The 20,377-nt window shown below is 35.5% G+C and overlaps 1 protein-coding gene across 1 annotated transcript; it reads left to right on the top strand.

Annotated features, from left to right (window-relative positions):
- The first annotated feature begins 1,679 nt into the window (after window positions 1–1,679).
- LOC104905534 (uncharacterized) lies at window positions 1,680–19,310 on the top strand. The gene is made up of 27 exons (XM_057393053.1): window positions 1,680–2,409; window positions 2,526–2,602; window positions 2,774–2,955; window positions 3,126–3,455; window positions 3,606–3,852; window positions 4,333–4,617; window positions 4,728–4,814; window positions 5,183–5,215; window positions 5,302–5,361; window positions 5,439–5,581; window positions 5,859–6,428; window positions 8,543–8,715; window positions 10,090–10,192; window positions 11,314–11,587; window positions 11,675–11,869; window positions 12,488–13,836; window positions 14,800–15,099; window positions 15,179–15,457; window positions 15,567–15,695; window positions 16,008–16,208; window positions 16,314–16,456; window positions 16,703–17,003; window positions 17,241–17,380; window positions 17,633–17,711; window positions 17,867–18,244; window positions 18,424–18,650; window positions 18,741–19,310. Exons 1-27 carry the CDS (start codon window positions 2,372–2,374, stop codon window positions 18,844–18,846), a joined length of 6,429 nt encoding a protein of 2,142 aa, XP_057249036.1. The 5' UTR covers window positions 1,680–2,371; the 3' UTR covers window positions 18,847–19,310.
- The last annotated feature ends 1,067 nt before the right edge of the window (window positions 19,311–20,377 follow it).

The following is a 20,377-nucleotide window of genomic DNA, read 5'->3' as shown; positions in this document are numbered from 1 at the left end:
TACCATTCAAATGGTTTAAATCTAACTAACATCGTATAGATGATAATTATTTGAGGACGGATGGAGTATTTTGTATATCGTTAGTTTATCGGACTTTTGAATTTATATTTAATGCTGCATTTAAATAATGCTTAAAGGCATGGCAAGTTGGCAACAGGTTAATTGGAAAAGTTGGGGGAAGGGGTAGTTTAAAAAAGTTGGAAAAATATACCATCTTTTAAGAGGACTAATTTGTAATTTGTGCTGTAGTTTAAAATGTGTACTCTCCAAACAAAAGGGTAATTTGGTAGTGTTTGGATATTTAAAGAAACAATTCAGGTTTCAATTTAAATGAGAGATGGCCAACAGTGCGGGTCAATTCAATCCATCTAACCCAGCCCATCTCATGGGTTGTGTGGGTCGGGCCTGCAAAAAGCCCGATTCAGTCCAGTTCGAACCACGAAATTGGTAGATGGGTCGTGGGTCAAATTTCTTGAGCCCGGTCCAGTAGAGCCCACTACTAAAATCGCCCAGTTCGAACCACGAAACCGGTCCAGCCCAGCCCATGAATCGGAGCAGCCCACCCCAAGTAAATATTGAACCAAATTTTGTATATTTTTTAATCAAATTGCATATATTTTAATCAAATTGTATATTTTATAATTCAATCAAATATTAAAATAATAAAATTATTCATTAATATTAATAATTATATATATATTAATTTATTTTAAAAAATTTAAGTAACAATAATGAAATTAATCTATTAAGGGACCATTTTAATCTATTTAGTTATGACATTCTTTAACTCATTCAATGACTGGTTTAATCCATTTAGTGACTAGCTTAATTCGCTAAGTAAGGGTCCGTTCGGCATTACTGTGGTTTTCTTTGCTTGGTTTTTTGATTTTCAAAATCATATGATATATGTTCTATAATGAATAAAAAATTGGTCAAATTTATTGGGAACTTGATGATTTTGAAAACTGACAACTGAAAAGTGAAAACCACTTTTTCTGGTTTCCAGTTTTTGGTTTTTAGTTTTCAAAAAAACTGAAAACTGAAAACAAAAAACGATAACGAACGGGGCCTAAGACTACCGAGTTATTTTTTTGAAATTATTTGTTGTAGTTCGAGAACCAAGAAAACAAAGAAAAAGAGAAGAGAACGGATAACTAGAATAGTGTTAGGCAAAAATAAAATGGAATCAACTTGTTAGAAAAATTCGATATCGAATTCGTCTAATTTTATATTAAAATTAGATCGTCTATTCTAATAATTTGATTTAATAACTTTCAAGTTTCAAGTTTCCCCTAAAAAAAACCGCTTTCAAGTTTCATCTATACTAACCGTTTTTTCGTCATTCAATTTTATATTATTTTCTACCTCATCATAAAAGAAACTAATTTTTCCCCCAACCGTTTCTTTTTTTTTTTAAAAAAAAAAACCTTCTTCTTCATTCTCTGCCATTGAATTCTGAAGAAGGTAAAAAATAATATTGGAATTCTTTTGTTAATTTCTATTTATAGTTTGATTAAAGTTCTAATTTTTTTACTTTGTTTAATTATGGGTTATTTCGGTTGAATATTGTAGATTGAATATTCTTAGTCGAAGAATATTTGGCATCATCTCTTTGATTATTAAGGTGATACGTTCATTGTGTCTTATTGTTTATTATGTGAAGAATGAGTTGATTGTGAAAGTAATTGGGTGTGAATTTGATGCATGAAATTTCTAAATCTAATTTAGGAATTTTTGTGTGTTTTGTAATTGTAAGTTTGTAGAATTTTGCTAGAATTTATGTTAGTAACTTAGTACATTAACTTGATGAGTGTTACATTACACTTGTTCAGTTTGCGCTTGTTAAATGAATACTATTAGTATTAGTAGATAATGGTTAGTGATTATGAATATATTTAACTCTAGATAAGGACAGAAAATCAATTAACAACTATCTAATATCATTGTAGAAGTCATTTTTTAAGTTTATTAGAAATGAAACCTACATTAAGGTGTATTTTAGAGTAACCCAAGTATATGTTTCTTCGAATTTTGGCTTCATAGCCTGCTATTATGTTGTCTTCCTCCTACTAATGTGCTCGTTGGTGCTACAATGATCAGTGAGCAATTAGTGAGTGGTGTTGATTTGGCAGCCATGCTTATTGTTGGGAGATTCTCGATTTTGATAGGTGGTTATAGGGGTTAGTCCCGGCCTAATATCGTTCCTTTCCCTGCTTGGTTCTAGGGGGACATTGTTTCTCATATATGATTTCCTTATTTATTTCTCAAGAACTTTGTTTCATGTATAATAAACTCATCAAAACTACAGCAAGTAAAGGCCTCTGGAGTTACTATTGTGCTTGCTTTTGTCCTACTTAATTTCTGTGCTACTATGGGTGTGCTCGACAAAGGAATCATCTTTTCATCTTGGTGAGTTTATATACCTATCTTCTTTGCTTTCCTTCCCAACAGATGGATTTCGCGGTTATTCATACATTCTTATCACATTGCTATAATATTGGACTCTGATCATTTACATTGTTCAGGGTAGGCTGCTGCTGGATTACTACACTACTTGCACTTGCTTGTTATGCCTGGCTTCTTTTGCCTGGTTTTGTTCAAGGTATGATGCATCTTTAAGTAAATACAACAATCAAGTAGTATGAAATATTTACAAAGTGTGCTTCCAGTTCTGTAGGTGAGTAAGTATTTTGTGTGAGATGAAACCTTTTGCTTAGATTTATATGCTTCATAGTTACTGGGTTGAGAAATCTGTACTTTGTATTTTTTCCAGCGGAACCATGGAGAAAGTCTTCTCGGCTTGGGAAGCTTATGACTGGTGATGATGGGATTATATATTCTTGCTCTGATAAATTTTTGTATGCTTTTAGAAGTAATGGGTCCATGGCATGTAATGTACACCTAAATTATACATGCAATGGTAGCATCGCCCCAGTTTATGCTGGTACAGGGAAGGTAAATAATTTCAACTTTTTTAAGCAAATTCGAGACCATGAGTTCGTTATAATTTAATGTATCTTCCATGTTTTGATCATATCTTAAGAATTTTTGACCAATATGGAATGGTTCTAAAAATCAGTTTGTGCATATTTATGCAGCATATATAGTGTGTCAACCATCTGCAGGTTTATATCATTGCAGAAAATAAAGTGCTAAGGATAAATTGTGTGAGTGTTGGAACTTCTGATCCAGCTGTTGAACTTTTCTATGGTAATGAATCGACAGCGGAGATGTCAGATGAAATCCTCGGACTTTCTGCAAGTCTGTTAACATCTTCGGTCTACATAAACATAAAAGGTAAAGGACTCTTTGCATATTCATCGAGAGGGCGACTGCGTTGGAGTGCTTTGCCAGTGTTTAATCAGTTTGGGTTTCTCCAAGGTTGCAAGAAAAATGTCACAGACTGTTACTTCACTTCATCTCCCATCATCGATAGTTGTGAAAGTAGTTTATATGTAAGTGGTGCTTATCTATTCTCTCATTTCACATAGTTTTCTGTCTTGGATAGTCAAATTGAACATGAGGAGTATGATTGATCGGAAAGTGAATCAATTTTATATCTAATTTTGTTATTCTTACTATTGATGCTTTTCATTCCCGTGCAGATTTCAAATAATGAGGGAGAACTCTATTCTATTTCAGCTCGCAGTCCTCGTTTAAAATGGATTCAGAATATTGGTTCATTTGACAAAGTATTTACTGCCACCCCAGGGAACAATGGCTTCCTGTATGTAACACTTCCTACTAAGGCCATTCTACTTCGCTTAGATGTTTTTACAGGCGATATACTGTGGGAGACAAACATTGGACCATTAAGTTCTGCAGAGCATTCACCTGTGGTTGACTCTAACGGTAATAAGCTCATTAAATTTGTTTCTCGAAGCAGATTAGATCAATTCTTTGAAGCAAGATTTGGTCTAGTGACGAACTTGAATATTTTATTTCTGTTCTCTTGGTTGATTTTTAGTTGTAGAGGGTTAAAAAGATTCAAGGGTGTATTTTTGAGTAGTTGGAATCAAATTGCATTTCATGTGACATGTGAGAGTTTCTCATGATTAATGCTTTAATTTGAATGTGCTAGATTGGGCTTACCCGAGTCCAAGTCCAATCTAAAATATTTTGGACTCAAAACTCCATCATTTGACAAGTTTGGATTAGATTGGACTCTTGAATCCCAATTCCACCAACACCCCTATTCATGATCTTAAGAAACAAAGAGGAAGAAATAATGTTGAGCTTTTCTATTGATGATGAAGAAGCAACAATTTTTTAGATAAGGATGAACATGCAACAATTTGATTGTTAACATGTGTTCATTTGACGACACTATAGGGTGGGTATCTATTGGTTCCCTCGATGGATTCCTCTACTCGATCTCACCAACGGGGACCCTAAAGAAGTTTGCTAAGGCATCTCCGTTGAACTCTGTTATCCAAGTCGCTCCAGTTCTTGATTGCTCCGGCTATGCAGTTTATATATCTCAGACAAACATGGAGGGGAAGAGCAGCCGCGTGATTGGTGATTACACGTTTGTTTCGGCTATGAAACCCAAGAATGTTGTTTTCTCATTGTTGGTTCCTGCCACTGAAGCTTTCTATTGGTCTGAAACATACCCTGGTAAATTGTCCACTTTAGAACTGGTCTTCCGAGTTTCTTTGAAGTTGTTTCTTTTCCCGCTTTTTTGCAGTGTAACTGTCAAGTACCTAAACAAAGATTGTTGTCATCAGGTGAATTTGCATCAAATCTTTCGCAAAGTGACCTGAAGAAGTTTAGTCTGGATGAGGAGATCGTCCTTGCATTCATTGCTGCTGCACGTAAGGTTCTTAGTCACTCTATTACTTGCTCCCTATGCCCAGAATCAATAATCACATATATATTTCTACTGTATGTAGGATGTCCAGAAAAAGCCGTTACATTTTCTAAAATACTGATGGTTTATAAATTATAATAGGATTTCATAATATTTTGAATTAAGTGATGGGGAGAATGAATTAATCACCTGAAATCGATATGTTATGCCCCAATCAATTGATACTTTTGCACGTAAAACTGCCTTCTTTATCTAAGGATACAGACACCAATGTCAGAAATTTGTGCTGAAATCTTCTGTTGAGGTATTTTATCATTCCGCATTCTACTAGATGGTCCGACTGACGTTTTGCACTTCCGAAATTTGATGCAGAGATTGGAAACCCACTTCCATGCAGAAGTACCAGTAAATTATCTCTATGAAACTCATTCTTCGTGTAAATTGCATCTATGCACAATAATTTGGTAAGTAGTTTATATTTCTGTTTGCAGATGTGCAGCTTGCATTTGGTTGCTCCGAGTTAAGCCGCAAGAGCATCAGTGTCTATACAGGCATGTTGCTCTATTTTCATGATTGCAAGTAAATGATTACTGTTTTAGCCACTAATCAGATGTTAATTCTTTCTTAGGTAATGAACGAGCCATACTGCTATTCCTGCTCTTTGAGACCATAATCTTGGTTGTCTTTGCTGTTATTGTACGATTCTGCTGCATATTTTGGGGGAAGCAGAAGCTCCAAAATCAAGATCTTGGAAAATTCCTCAATAAACGAGTAAGCCTAGACTTCGCGAGGTTGCAAAATACATCTATTTCCGACTCCTTTTACCACAATCTAGTTGCAATATTTGTTATTTTAACGGCCTTTGTTAAACACTTTTGAATATTGAAACAAATCTAACAAGATCTCGGAGTTTCTTTTTCTATATGTTAGTGAAGACATATGGTCAAAGTTGATGACCGTGAAAAAGTAGATGTTACAGCTAATTTGGGACTAAATTATTATGCTAATGCACCATGAATTCTGATGTTTTATTGTAAAAAATGAACAGCAATCACTGCGGCTTAAAAAGAAAGAGTATGATAAGACAATTTCAGAGCTAGAGCAGAAGGCAGGCAAGGAGGCAACAACCAGCAATGTCATGGAGAATTTGAGTAGTTTAGTACGAGAAAGAGAAGGCGTAGAAAGGAAGCTTTCAACAACTTACAGTTTAGGGAGAGATAGGATAAGTTTGCCATTGGCACCTGTACTTCCAGTCTATGACGGGAGCTATTCTTTTCGAGGTTCAAAGACCGAGAGTGTTACTATCTTTCACAGGTTCAGCAGTAGCACTTCTTCTTCAGATATAAGTGGCTCAGGATCAGATTCTCAGCAAGATTTTCAGAGAGAAGTGGAGTTGGCTGCTAAAGGGAAGGGAAAAGGGAAGGCGAAAGAAGCAAGGGAAACGACGAGTAGTTCCAGTACTGAAGATAACAATGATTGGGAAGAGTTTTATGGTAGTTCCTCAAGAACAAGTTCAGGGTCTAGAGGTTTTATTGACTCTTTTAACAATGTCAGAACATTAGAAAGTGGTAGTAGAAGACCATGGCTGTTTAGGAGAAGGTCTTTGTCCTCAACTTATTAGACTTCATGATTCATATGTATGGCTTGTATCAATACTCCAAACTACATCAAATTAACATTTTGTAGTACTTATATTATCAAAGTTTATATTATAAACTTATATCAGAAAGACCTGCTGTGGTAAAGGCATGCAGGGAAAGGAACCTCTTTTTGCTGTAATTTCTTGTTTAATGATTTGCATTTACCATAGAAGCACTTCACTGGTAGGGTTTTTAGTAAAAGATTGGCAGTTAGTTCATTTTAGGGATGCTTTTAAGTGCATTCAAGGAAGAGATTATTTATGAGCCTCAAACATTAGTATAAAGTTTGCTATAATTTGATGAGCCACAATTAAGAGGACTTTGTCAACCAATACTGTTACGTAGCTCAACAATCGTAAATATACTGCTATTCCACAACAGGTTCTTCAAATGGAGACTTGTGCAACGATGCCCTAATCAAAAGATCCCGAACCTGAGATTCATGTTTGGGTGGTAGTTCCCTTCCGAAGCTAGGTATCAGGAGTAATAAGGGAAACTTTAGAGAGAGAAAGTAAAGAGAGAATTATGATGGAATAACAGTATATTGCCTGAAAAATGTACCTTTCTCCTGATTTCAAGGACTATTTATAGTGTTTGGAATAATTGTTGCACCTTGCGGTCACCCTAATTTAAGAGCACATATTGGCTAAGCAATGAAAACATGGCACGTGGCAGGCAATGATTGGAGGGTACACATCATCCAATCTTATGCAAGTGCCTTTTGGGGGCTCTGGGCCTAAGTACAAGTCAGGCCAGAAAGGTGGGCTAGTACTTCCCTAAATTGAGATTTGTACTTCAGCAATCTCCTTTTGGCCTCGGACTTTCAGCAGCAGGTAAGGGACACGTGGTTGCTCCAGATGAATCCACGTGTTCTACTAAAAGTCGTTGATTTTTAGGCTACAACAAATACTATATCTATTTATATCTTTGGTGTAAAACATTGTTTTAATTGTGTCGGTAGCCTGTAGGCATGGAATTTATAAAAATGGCTCAATATAAAGTTTATTTTGATGTACATCAAATATTCAAATGACAGGGTCGTATAATTTGTCGACTTCTATTTGGATGAGGGATTGACTTGTTTTTTAGAGGGGGTAATCTCAACATGTCAGTTTTGAAATAAGTGTTGCAATCTGAAATAAATGAAATATTTCTCTATTTTATGTCTGAGTTTTTTGTGATAATTGTTTCACCTATTTCGTGAGAGAAGTGTTTCACTTATTTGAAAACGGATGAAGTATAGTATTAGGGCTAAAAGAAGAATGACCTCATACAAAAATTTCAACAATTTTGGCTTGAAAATCATGCCAATTGTTGTTAATTTTGTTATCTATAATTATTATTTCATAAATAAGTATGAAACCGAATACTCCATCCGTTTCAAATTATAAGGCATGTAAACTACTTTTACGCATATTAACTTATTAAAAATTTAGTTAGTTTTAGTTAGATTTGCAAAGGTAATAAGAATTGTCATTAAAATATTGTATTAATAATAGAAAATAACCTATAATCTTATATTGATAGTATAAAGTTGCATTTAATTTTACATTGGTAATGTAAAATACCTTATATTTTGAAACAAAAACTTTTAACTAAAACTAAAATGTCTTATAATTTGAAACAAAACGAGTATTTTACTTATTTTCGCTTAACCGACGAATGACATCCCAAACCTTGATTACTAATCATTCTAGCCTCTAGAAATCCAATTTCTACTAGGAGTAATATTAATCGGTTATTATCTTTTTTGCAAGTGATATATTTACCTTTTTTTTTTTTTGGCGAGGATATATTTAACTTAAATTCATAATAAATTATTATAAATCCGATTCAACTTAGACTTTTTATTTGAGAATTGTTGGAATGTTGGTGCTAGAGAATCTCTCTAACTTTATCTCTCATCTTCATCTTATATTTCTTTTTGTTCTCACTATATACGGATAGATAGATATATTTGGCGGTCTTTATCAAATCAATTGTTTTACCCTAACTATTTTCCCCTTTGCGCTCGGAAATAATCCCTCAAAAAATTCAATTTCGTCTTTTAAATCCCTCTTTTAATTTGAAATTGTTGCCCTAATTTGACTTTAATGTTTGCGATGCAATACGTTGTGTGATCATGGCGAGTATTAAGCAGTCTCCCGTCTTCAGTATGCCTGAAGACGGCAAATTAGGGTTTCGTCAACCCCAATCGGACCCCCAATTCAATTGGCGTAACAACCCTAATCTTGCTCCGTGTCGCAAATTGGTTAGAAACAAAATGTTGGTGATATTTCCCTCTTTTTTTTTTTCTTTTGCCTTTTTGAGTTTCTTAGTTATAATTTGAAGTTTTACTTGGTTTTTGACTTTTTTGTTAATGTTGAAGTTGAGTAAGATAGTGAGTTTAAATTGCGTAATTAGTAAATTAGGAATTTAGTTATTTCATGCTTTTATTGAACCACATTGGTGATCACTTAGCAATTTATCTGAAAAAAATTAAATTTATCATCATTGAAAGTATTAAAGTGGTAATTAACTGCTAGTAGGGAGGGTTTTTTGTGGGTTCATCTGTCTGATATTATGTTTCTGAGATTTGGGTGGTAATGTCTTCCTTTTGAAAGGAATGCTAGTGTTTGAGGATGGAATGGTATCATTGTGGGTCGAGGTCGAAATTTTATGTTTAGTAGTGGGGTACTTTGGTGCTTAATGAAGAGTACCATTTGCAATGTGAGGAACAAGGTCATTATAATTTGCAAATTTGAATTTTGGTGGAGTAATTGGTGTTTTATAAAGAAATGCAACTTGTGCTTGCACAGATTTCGTAAGATGGTTTCAATGTCTTTTTCTCAAGGTTATGCACTTATGCCATGGTTTTACGAAATGATCATTCATAAATAGTTGGAGCACTCTTCAATTCTCCATACCTTTCCCGTAAGATTTATCATATGGTTTCAATGTCTCTTACCGAAGGAATTGATCTTCCCCCCTCCCACCTTCCGGAACATCTCAAATAAGTATATACTTCCTGCGTTCTAAAATAAGTCGAACACTTTTCTCAAAAAGCTCTCACATAAAAAAGAGAAGTGTTCTACTTATTTTAGAATGGAGGAAGTATGACTATCATTTTGGAGAGTTATTTTCTTTACGCTATTCTGATCAGAATGTAATTAGCTTGTGTCTTTATTACCTTACTATTTCGGATGTTGGATGATTGTTGGAATATGTATTAGGAGTATATGACATGCCTTGTTAATGTGGATTGTCATAAGATGGTTGGTGCCTGTTGGAATTAGTGGAGTAGTGTATTGATGCATTGTAAATGTCACTTGGGTTGAATGTTTTGTTTTCTAAGTAGGATTAAAGATTTCAATTGTCCTGTAATTTATTTACTCCTGATTAGGGCAGATAATGTTTCTCCTTGAAATGCAAACTGATATACATGATTGTCTTGTGCAGTTATGCTACTAGTCTACCACTCTTTTGGTGTTAATTTCTGAACTATGTCCATTTAAATGCGTACTGTCATGTCTGATAACAGAAATTCACAGGATATGTGAGCTATACCTGGAACAATTCAACCGTTTTTTCAGTCACCTATGAGTCTAACATCAGTTGCCTGAATTTCTCCTTATGTTGATTATTTTTTATTTTCTACAGCGGGGTGTATCTTGCGCAAAATGCATCTGGGGCATTTGCACAGGAAATCACTATGCTTGCTGGTTGCCTGGAAAGTCAACTGTTCACGGATGCTTTATGTGAGGTACTTTTTGTTAAACTAGTTAATGTTTCAATTACGTCTATGGCAGATTGGGTTAATGATTATTTTTTTCTGAGCTACATGTTTCTTGAAATTTCAATCATCTTTTCAATGTGTAGGAGCAACCTGAATTAGGTATTTTTGTTTTGCATAGTGTTAATATAAGTTTATGGCTTGTGCTGTATTTTTGTGCTATATTGAAAAATAAAAAGATCCACTCCAGAATGAATGTCTCTAAAAGAGAAACAAGCTGTTAGCTTATTCTTCTCATGGATAGAGATTGAATGAAGCAATGGTGAACTGAAAAAATAAATGCCAGGAGAAGTTGTTCGTTTGCCTAAAAGTGTGTTCATTTTTTAGTTAACTCTTTTAACTGATAATGTTAGGTTCAGGTTTGAACTTATAAATTGAAAAATCTCTTGATTCGTACACTGAAGCAGTAGATAGAAGGAGGTGCAAATATATTGGGCTTTTACTTTTTAGGGTGAAAAGCAAGAGCTTAATGAGATTCTGATATTGATTGGTCACTGGTTAACGCTCACAAGAAAAGTTGTATTCTTCTGTTTGGCTGCTTCCATCTTTTCCAAAGAAGTTGGTCTTATATATCAGCTGTTTTTCTCTTTCTTATTTTGGTTCTCTTGTCGAAATGAGCTTTTGATTCTAGAATGAAATGGAACCTTAATAGGTCTTTTATATCTAATTTCCTATGGACTATGGAGTAGAAAGTTAACTACTTCTTTGCTTTTGTTAAATGGATTAAATTGAAATGTCTGGGCCTGTCTGTATTTGGACTGTGGAGTGATAGATCTATGTTTGCTTTGGGTTGGAAATACTCTTGAGACTTGCTATAAATATAGCGGCAAAATCGTGTACATCTGATCCTCTTTCCCTGCCTTGGCGAGGAGCCTCTTCTCAGGCATTGGGCAAAAAAATTATGTGGATGATCGACTTTTTTACTTTTCCTTTTAACTGATATGCCTTCTGTTTTTGCTCTTCTTAACTCCTGTATCTTTGCTCTGAATTCTATTCATATGTAATCATGAATCATCTTTGAGACCAACGTTTAAGTGCTTGGTGCTGTTCTTAGTAATGTTGTTTTTCATGGTACCGTCTATATGTTTCAGGATGACTACATGGATCAAGAGAAATTACTTGACCGCTTACAATCTTTAATTAGTCAGAGGTGGTTTGAGGCCAGTTCTGCTCAGCAGGAAGAAATAGATACCACTACATCATTACCGATTCATGCTTCTGCACCAACTCTTGGAATGCTGAACAGCAATCTCAGCCCGAATCTGGGTAAAGTGCTTGATGATCCTATTACGTCTGGCAATGCTGCTCGTAACCTGGCTTCTGCACCAAACCTCTTAGCTGATGTGCAAAGGAGTAGTATTTGCGGTAAATGAACTTATTTACTTTTTAAAATTTTAAGTGGCACATTTTGGTTTATGATCATGTCTTATTGTTGGGAGGATATTCTTGCAGGATCACAAAAATGTACTTTGGATACCACTCCACTGCATCATGAGTTTGTGCTACAAGACAGACATTTTTATGGGGTTGGATTTTCTAATGCTGAATCTACTGATAGTGCAACCACCTATTCTGGAAGTGTTTTGCAGTATGATTCGGAGGCATCTTTTGAAAGTCATCGTTACAAATCTCAGAATCTTTTTAACGGTATGCATACTGGCTACAGCCTCTTTATCTAAAAGGGAACCTGTGTTCAACACTTCCAATTTGTTGCTTTGGTTTTGTCCCTGTTGGCCCTTTCCTTTATGGCCCACTACATCTTTATTTACTCCCCCGTTTTAGTACTGTCTAAGAGTTCTGTTTTGTCAAAGAATTGATGGGTCACTTGATTTTCAAGTCTCCTATACTTGTATTAGAGTTAAATAAAGGCAGGTCTTCCTAGTTAGATTTCTGGTTTGACTGAATCAAACATTTAGCCATTCTTTGGCTGCATTGATATGATATTGTCTGAGGTGATTACAGTTGTAGGTTACTTGCCATTGTACAAAACAAGGTGCATTTTATAAAGGCTCCCACACCATTGTGGTGTGCACAAAGGTTTTTTGTGTGTTGTTACTTTACCAGAATGCTGGGAGCTTTTACAAGAGGGTTGCTGTTATGAAAGTTTAGTTAGTTCCACTATTTTCAAGTAGTGAGCTAAAATTTTGCTTGCTTCATTAAGGGGAAGTTAAATGAGTATGTGAAGGAACTCTATTTAGTTTGTAATGTTGATAAAATTTTCTTTTGGTTATTTTTATCTAAATGCTTCTCATATTGGTTTTTAAGGTGAAAACAATTTGACCATGTCTAGTGACCGGCGTTTTTCTTCTGTGCATACATCTGCTATGGTATGGGATAATTTGAAATGTGAAGTTCCCACTGTCTCTGATGACATGCATATGCATCAGCAAGTTACGGGACCCCTGCAATTTGAACAGAAGCTCTCTCGTTTAGAATCCCATGGCGACGGCCACCTTAGGGAGATCAATTCGTTAGGAAGCTTATTTGTGCAAAGACGAAATCTGCATGCATTTCAGGGTGCCACATCAACCTCTAGCAATATACGGCAGTGTTCATCTGATAATCTGCTATGCTATTATATTACTTATAATTATTCGGGCAGAAAGGGGCTTGAAGTTCCATTTTTGGAATACTTGCACGCAGAGAAGTGCAAAGGTGGAATCTGCTGTTGTGGTGAATATAAGCTGTTGCTCTCACATTATGACAATTGTGGCTCTGCTGACTGTAGTATTTGTGGACCTGCTGTGAGGATATGTTCTGCCAACGGTTTAACAGAACCTGGATTGAGAGAAAATGGAGTTGGTTCTAAAGGGTTGACATTTGGTAGTAATTGTGGCAAGAGAGTCCGTGCTAACCCTTCTGAAGACCTGATAAATCCTGCAAAGTCTAGAAAGTTGAAAAGCTCTCCTGACCATGGTTCATCCCGTGGTGTTTCTGCCTTAACTGAGGAGCCATTTAGTCCTTTAGGACCTTTCAACTCTAAGCAAACATCCATATGTCTAGTTACGGATTCCATTGCTAGCCCAGGGGCCAATGTGGAAATTAGCACTAGTCATACTGCTTCAAGAATTGGTGAATATGACGACATCATTTTGGATGATGTTCTGCGATGCAAACCTGGTGGTGCAATTAATATTTCTGAAAACTCCTCTGCTGATTTTCAACAGAAGGCTAAAAGTGTTAGCATTCATGTTGATGATGCCACAAAATGGAGTCAAGATAGCAACAACAATCTGCATGATATTCAAGGGAGTGACTCTGGTGCTGTAACCACTCTTTTGAATGATACATCTGCTGACTTCTGTCAACAGGAGATTGAACCTGCAAATATTGAGCTCAAAGGTAAGTTCCGTGATGGCCATTACGAACTACCTTCTGATTCTGTTTCCAGTTTGTGTGAAGACACATATATTTCTCAGAATGTCGAGATTATACAAGGTAGTGGTCCCAAAGGTCAACTAAATATAATTGGGGAAGGTTTTCCACCGACAGTTGCCTCCTGGACTGGGATGAGGTCAGAAAAACAAACGGTAGAAGGCATCAGTTTGATTGATTTTTTTACCCCCGAGGAAATCAGACAACATATTTCTAGCCTCAGGCAGAAAGTTGAGCAGGTCAGTATCACCTCTGCCCCTCTCCTCTCCTCCTCTTTTATGGGGCTGAAGCAGTAATTAATATAAGTCAATCAGGTCTTGAGTAAAACTTACTAAATTAAACATTGTCATAGTCATAGCATTCTCAAACTCTTCTTCATTTTGTTTTCTTGATCCTTGTCAGTAGTTTACGTTTAGGCTGCAGCATTTGTTGTTCTCCGCATATTTTGTCATGAGTGTGAAAAGTTTTCAGCAAAATTAGATCTTATTTAGGGTCTGCCTATAGCTTACCTTCTTTTGATACATCTGATCATTGTTATCACTTTTGCTTTCTGAATTCCTTAGTAACTTAAGTACTAGCTGTATGCCTGTATTCTTGTAATGCTTCTCCAGGGTGTGATTAACTATAACAATTTGTGGAATTTTCTGGATTTCGCATTGTTTCAACATAAAAATGTGACAGCCTTGATTATTTCCAATTTTTCTACACAGATTATTGTCATGCAAGCACATGAATTTTGCATACTTTTCTAGTAATATTCTGCATTTGACCCACTGAAATTCCCATGTAGGTTAAAGATGCTTATATGTATCAGTATGATAAGTGGAGTGCAAAAATCTAACCAGAATATTCAGACTATTTTTCAGAGCATTGAAAATCGTACTTTAAGATATACATGTATCTGTCGTGTTTTCTTGGGTCCTTGCAGGTTTTCTTTTTCTCGCTTCCGCAGTTTAACTTTTATTTAAGTGGATGAGTAGAGTAGTTAAAAAGTTAAATATGAATTAGGAATCTGTTTTTTGTAAATTTGATGTCATTATTCTTTTGTTTTTTTCGATTTGTTGTCTTGGAATCTATTTCACTATATGGCTTCTTTTTGTATTTCTCTGTTTTCTTGTATGTTTTATTGACAGGTTTTCTTTTGTTTGTTGCTCAACTATAAATTTGTCTGCTTATGTATTTTTGTTTGTGCTTTTCCATAGGGAACTGTTGAGGAAATAGTGGGATATAAAGCAAGCTGCTCTGTTAGTGAGAACACCTGCCAGCTATGTGTGTTGGATAAGCTTGAATTTTCGCCAATGCCAATATATTGCTCATCTTGTGGGGCACGTGTAAAGAACCACGCTACATATTACTCCACAAAAGATGACAATTGTGCTCAGTTTTGCTTTTGTACTTCATGTTATTATAAGTGTCCTCGTGGTAACATCACATTACATGGGCTGTCTATCCCTAAGAGCAGTCTGGAGACAAAAAAGAACAATTTGGTGACTGTGGAATCGGTGAGATATTGTGCTTTTTCATGTAAAACTATTAACTAGAGTCTCTCTTGCAACTCATTAATGTGTCCTTTTCCTGCAGTGGGTTCAATGTGATAGATGTGAAAGATGGCAACACCAGATATGTGCACTTTTTAATGACAAAAAAGACTTAGGAGGTAAAGCAGAGTATCTTTGTCCAATGTGCTACTTAGAAGACCTAGAAATTCGGGGGCATATGCCTTTGCCACGGTCTACTTCTTTGAATGCGAGTAACCTTCCGCAAACTTTGCTTAGTGATCATCTTGAGCAAAGGCTTCTTAGATGTCTTAAGCAAGAGAGAGAAAATAGGGGAAAGGCTGCAGGAGACAATCCTGAGGAGGTGAGATTCAGGCTTCAGATTTGAGCAGTGTGCTTCTTTTCTGTGATCTTGTCTGTATGATAGATTTGTGATTTAAATTTAATAGTCAACTTGTTATTTTTTGTTATAGGTGCTGCAACCTGCTGATCTTGTTGTAAGGGTGGTATCATGTGTTGACAAAAAACTGCAAGTGAAGCAGCAGTTCCTGGATATATTTCCTGAGAAGAGTTATCCTGCAGAGTTCCCTTACAGATCAAAAGTAAGTTGACTTGCATGGGTGCATCTGAATTCTCTGTTGTATAGGTGTAAACTTGGGTTGTACATTTCTACATGGCTCCTGTGTGATCTATATGTCTTCATCATTCTTTCGTTGAACTGATATTATGTCAATCTTCTGAGGAATTGTTTGTGCTTCCTATGTGCTGTTATAGTTGAGATTGTTATGATTCTTAAGTTTTCATGTATATAAGCGTGTGTGCTATTGTTTCCCTTTTTTAGCTGAAAATAGTTTATCTAGCTCTGGTATTCAGGTTATTAAATCTTGTTTAATTGTGTAATGTATCCATCGCAGGTTATTCTTTTATTTCAAAGGATTGAAGGTGTAGATGTGTGCCTATTTGCAATGTATGTCCAAGAATTTGGATCAGACTGTAGCCAGCCAAATCAGAGATGTGTCTATATATCATACCTTGATTCTGTCAAGTATTTCAGGCCTGAAGCAAAAACAGGGAAAGGAGAAGCTCTTCGAACTTTAGTTTATCATGAAATTTTGGTATGCGATCTAGGCTAACTTTCTATTCCTTATGTAAATTATTTTTTTGAGGATTATTCTGAGAACTGGAGATAATTGCTGTGATGTCTGTCAATTTTTGCTCAGGTTGGATACCTTGATTATTGCAAGAAAAGAGGCTTTGCAACCTGCTATATATGGGCTTGTCCACCTGTGAAGGGAGAAGACTATATATTATACTGTCATCCAGATACGCAAAAGACCCCCAAACCTGACAAGCTGCGGCAGTGGTATAACTTTCTTTCCCATGCAATCCTTTCCGTACACATAAGGGATCCTGACAAGTTTCTGCATAATATTGTTTATACTTCAATTAGTATGTCCAGGTTGTTTCCTATGTTGTCTTTGTACATGTAAATATGTATGGTATTCTGATTTGAATGTTTTTGGCGCCGAGGTTTGCATGTGCCCACTATTTTTCATCAGTTACCTGTATCAATGTTATGGTGTTTATGAAAGTGTTCTTTACTAACTAGGTACCAGTCAATGCTAAAGAAAGCGACAGAAGAAAAGGTGGTTGTGAACTTCTCAAATTTATATGAGAAGTTTTTTGTCCCTGCTGGAGAAAGCAACGTCAAAGTTACAGCAGCTAGGTTGCCTTACTTTGACGGCGATTATTGGTCTAGTGTTGCTGAAAATATGATTAAGAAGATTGAATTAGAAAGTGGAGGGGACCCTCAAAAACAGATTAAAAAGATGACAAGGAGGAGTCTAAAAGCTATGGGGCATATTAATCCTTCTGCTGATGATGCAAAAGACATCCTGCTAATGCAAGCGGTGAGTTTATCTTCTCATAAAATGTTGCATGTATTTTGGTTATAATCTGTGAGGTCAGTGATTATGTTATATTGGTATCCCTCCCTGTGTCCTCGCTCTCTCCTTCATCGCTCTACAATGTTCTACATCTAATTATCTAAATTTCTGCGGTTGAGGAATTGTCGAGTGTTTGACTGCTAATTACTTACTATAGTTCCTGTGCTGTCTCCTGATAAACTTTTTTTTATATTTTGACAGCTTGGGAAAAATATATCTTCAGCAAAGGAAGACTTCATCATTGTATACTTGCATTTTATTTGTATGCACTGCCATGAAGTCATATTATCAGGAAAAAGGTGGTTTTGTAGTCAGTGCAAAAATTACCAGCTTTGTGGAAGGTAATTTTCTGAGATGGATTCTGCATCAATGGATCCTTAGCTTGCGTGGAAAGGATGTATAAATAAAGTAGGCAGTTTAATGTGAAGGCCTGCACGTGAATATTTAAGCATGCAATATTGTCGCATTTATTCTCCTGCCAGTAGAGTCTGGATGAAGACCTCTCCTTTGGACTTTGGGATTCTGTTTTCTGTTGGGCTAATTTTTCAACTTTGATTACACTACTGATTTTGAATACTTTTTGTGTGTGGCAGATGCCAAGATGCGGATCAGCAATCTGGGCTGAAGAACACACACATTTCTGGTGGTGGTCAGACCCATGCTCTCTCCCAGGTATCATTTTGGTTCATTTTCAAACCCTACTTTTCCTCTTCCCCAATGCTCAAATGAAAAAGAGATATAAGCATGGAGTATGGAAAGAAAAGATACATCAAAAGTAATTCAGATTTTTCATAATCAACCTCGTATTTTCTGCTTCTGTTTTTCAGGAGTTGGTGAACGATGTACCACTTGATACAGAGGACAATGACAGCATTTTGGACAACTGTTTCCTAGAGAACAGACATGCTTTTCTGAGTTTCTGTCAAGGGAATCACTATCAGTTTGACTCACTTCGTCGTGCAAAGCACTCCTCTATGATGATTCTGTATCATCTCCAGAACCCAAATGGGTCCAATGATGGGACTGTCTGCAGATTGTGCTTTAAGGATACAGGTGTTGACCATAAATGGACTTGTGAGATATGCCCTGAGTTTAGTGTTTGCAGCTTGTGCTATCAGAGAAATGATGCTTCTTGCCACAATCACATGCTGGTTCAGCATTTACCCACAGCTATCAGGGGCACAGAGAGTAAAATGACGGAAATGGTAAGAATTGCTCACATGTATTATTTTCTCTTGAGGATGAGATGGGAAGCTAGTATATCTCATATGCTTAAAGTTATATGTGATGATGATTAAGATTATGGCAATGTATTTCTGTTGAATTTATACTCTTGTAATTATATGCTGTTGAGAGTGTTGACAATTTCACATCGGTGATGCAGATCAAACAGCTGCTTGATGTTCTGGTGCATGCATCTCAGTGTCAAACTGCTATCACCCATCCTTGTTCGTATCCAAATTGCACGCTTCTTAGGAGACTCTTTTGCCATGCACATGCATGTGGTATTCGAGTTTCTGGTGGCTGTCGTCATTGTAAGAAAGCCTGGTTTATTCTGTTCATGCATTCTCGGACGTGTAGAGATTCAAATTGCCACATCCCACGATGCATGTATGTTTCACCGTAGTAGCCTTTATTTTATTTTTATGTCATTTTAACACATCTAAAGTAATTAGAAATATTGTCTGTTTTCTATTTCAGGGACTTGAAGAATCATGCGAAAGGGCTCAAATTAGAGTCCAAAACGCTAGGAAAGAACATTGTCCTATCAGATCTTTGCACTCAGTCAGCGATATATGCTAGCTGACTTCATTCATGTTTACATGTACAGCAGCGATATTTGATTAGTCGGTAGCAGCAGAATAGTGTGTATATTCAGTCAGGGAGACACAATTGTACAGGTAGATAACATCAGAAGAGTCTTTCAGAAGTACAAAGAAAATAGTGCTTCAAGAATAATGAGCAGTTGGGAGGAGAAAGCTATGCGTGTTCCTACTTCCTAGTATACAAGCTTTGTACAGGTTTATTATTACCTCAATAGTTAATTTTTTGTGCTTTTACCCCCCATGCTCAGGCCTTGATGAAATAAGCCCGTGGTGCTAAAAAAAAAAAGTACCCAAAACTTGGGTTTTAGAGGTGATTTTGTATTAAGCTTATACCTTTCTTTTTGGTTGTTGTAAACTTGAATTTCAACACGCAACAATGGTAGAATTTATTTCAACAATGGTTGAATTTGTTTGATATGTACTATTAATGTGAGGTTTCAACTTTTTTTGGTTTTTTTTTTTTTTTTTTGACGAGAACTTTTTTTGGTTGATCACATATATATCATATAAGGTTATAATTTGTTTATTAATACGTAGCGTAAGGCGTCTCCATTAATACGATTATAATTTTCCTCTTAATTTTGTAATATATGGTGTCTATTCTGATGAGTACGTTTTCATAAATGTGCTTGTAAAAAGTTAAATAAAGGAAAATTCTCAATGGAAACTTTTAAATTTTTTGATTTTCATTTTGATAATCGAACTTAATTTTAATTATTGATATAAACTTGTGTTGTTTGTTCTATTTGAGAATGTGGTATAGTAAGTATGTTTAATAAACAATTGGTTAAAGGTTGTTTATAACCTAATTTAAATTTTTAAAAGTATAAGTAGACGAGTTTTTAAAAGAAACTGATATTCATTTGTCTTTTATTGAAAACCATGTTCTCGTTTTATTAAGAAATGCATAAAAACTATGTTTATTTAGACATTGAAAATCTTACTATTAGTTTAAAAATAACCCTTTTGATAGTTGTATATAACGGAAAATGGTTAATAGTACGACTTTCTCATATATAACCATGAATACAGGTTTATTATTGAGAACTAAAATTGATTGTCTGTCAAAGATTAAGCCAAAATTTGAGGTTATTATTAAGAATTTCCAAAAATTAGAGGATGAAGTAAAGTTTTAGGAAGTAAATATCTTATACTTCATACTTGTACATAATTTTCAAGGCTAAGTAAACCAATACCCTACTTAATTTAATTTAAAATATTTTACATAGGTGCTTTTAAGTTCTGTAAAAGTGTTGCACAAACTTTCTTCCTTTTGTAATACTTCCTCCGTTTCATTTTAAATGCAATAAATAAATATTTTATATCTCACAAATAATACTCCTTTGTTGCATTTAAGATGAAACGGAAGAAGTATCTGTTTTGTGTGATCAATCAATAATAGCAGCCTTCTCATGTAGATAAGTGATATCCATGTTTAACTTGATTATATAGGCAATGGTAAACTATAGGTACACGTACCAAGTTACCAATTACCAACCCAGATCTAAATGG

This window comes from Beta vulgaris, chromosome 2 (genome assembly GCF_026745355.1).
Source record: "Beta vulgaris subsp. vulgaris cultivar EL10 chromosome 2, EL10.2, whole genome shotgun sequence".
NCBI classification, from domain to species: Eukaryota; Viridiplantae; Streptophyta; class Magnoliopsida; order Caryophyllales; family Amaranthaceae; genus Beta; species Beta vulgaris.
Note: the sequence above shows the minus strand (reverse complement) of the source record. Positions and strands in the feature narration are given on the sequence as shown.

Excerpts from the sequence above, each read along its gene's own strand:
- LOC104905534 (XM_057393053.1), top strand. The coding sequence starts at position 2,372 with ATGGGTGTGCTCGACAAAGGAATCATCTTTTCATCTTG. Across the intron at positions 16,209-16,313 it reads TAGTTTATCATGAAATTTTG|GTTGGATACCTTGATTATTG; the intron begins GTATGCGATCTA and ends ATTTTTGCTCAG. Across the intron at positions 18,651-18,740 it reads TGCCACATCCCACGATGCAT|GGACTTGAAGAATCATGCGA; the intron begins GTATGTTTCACC and ends TTTCTATTTCAG.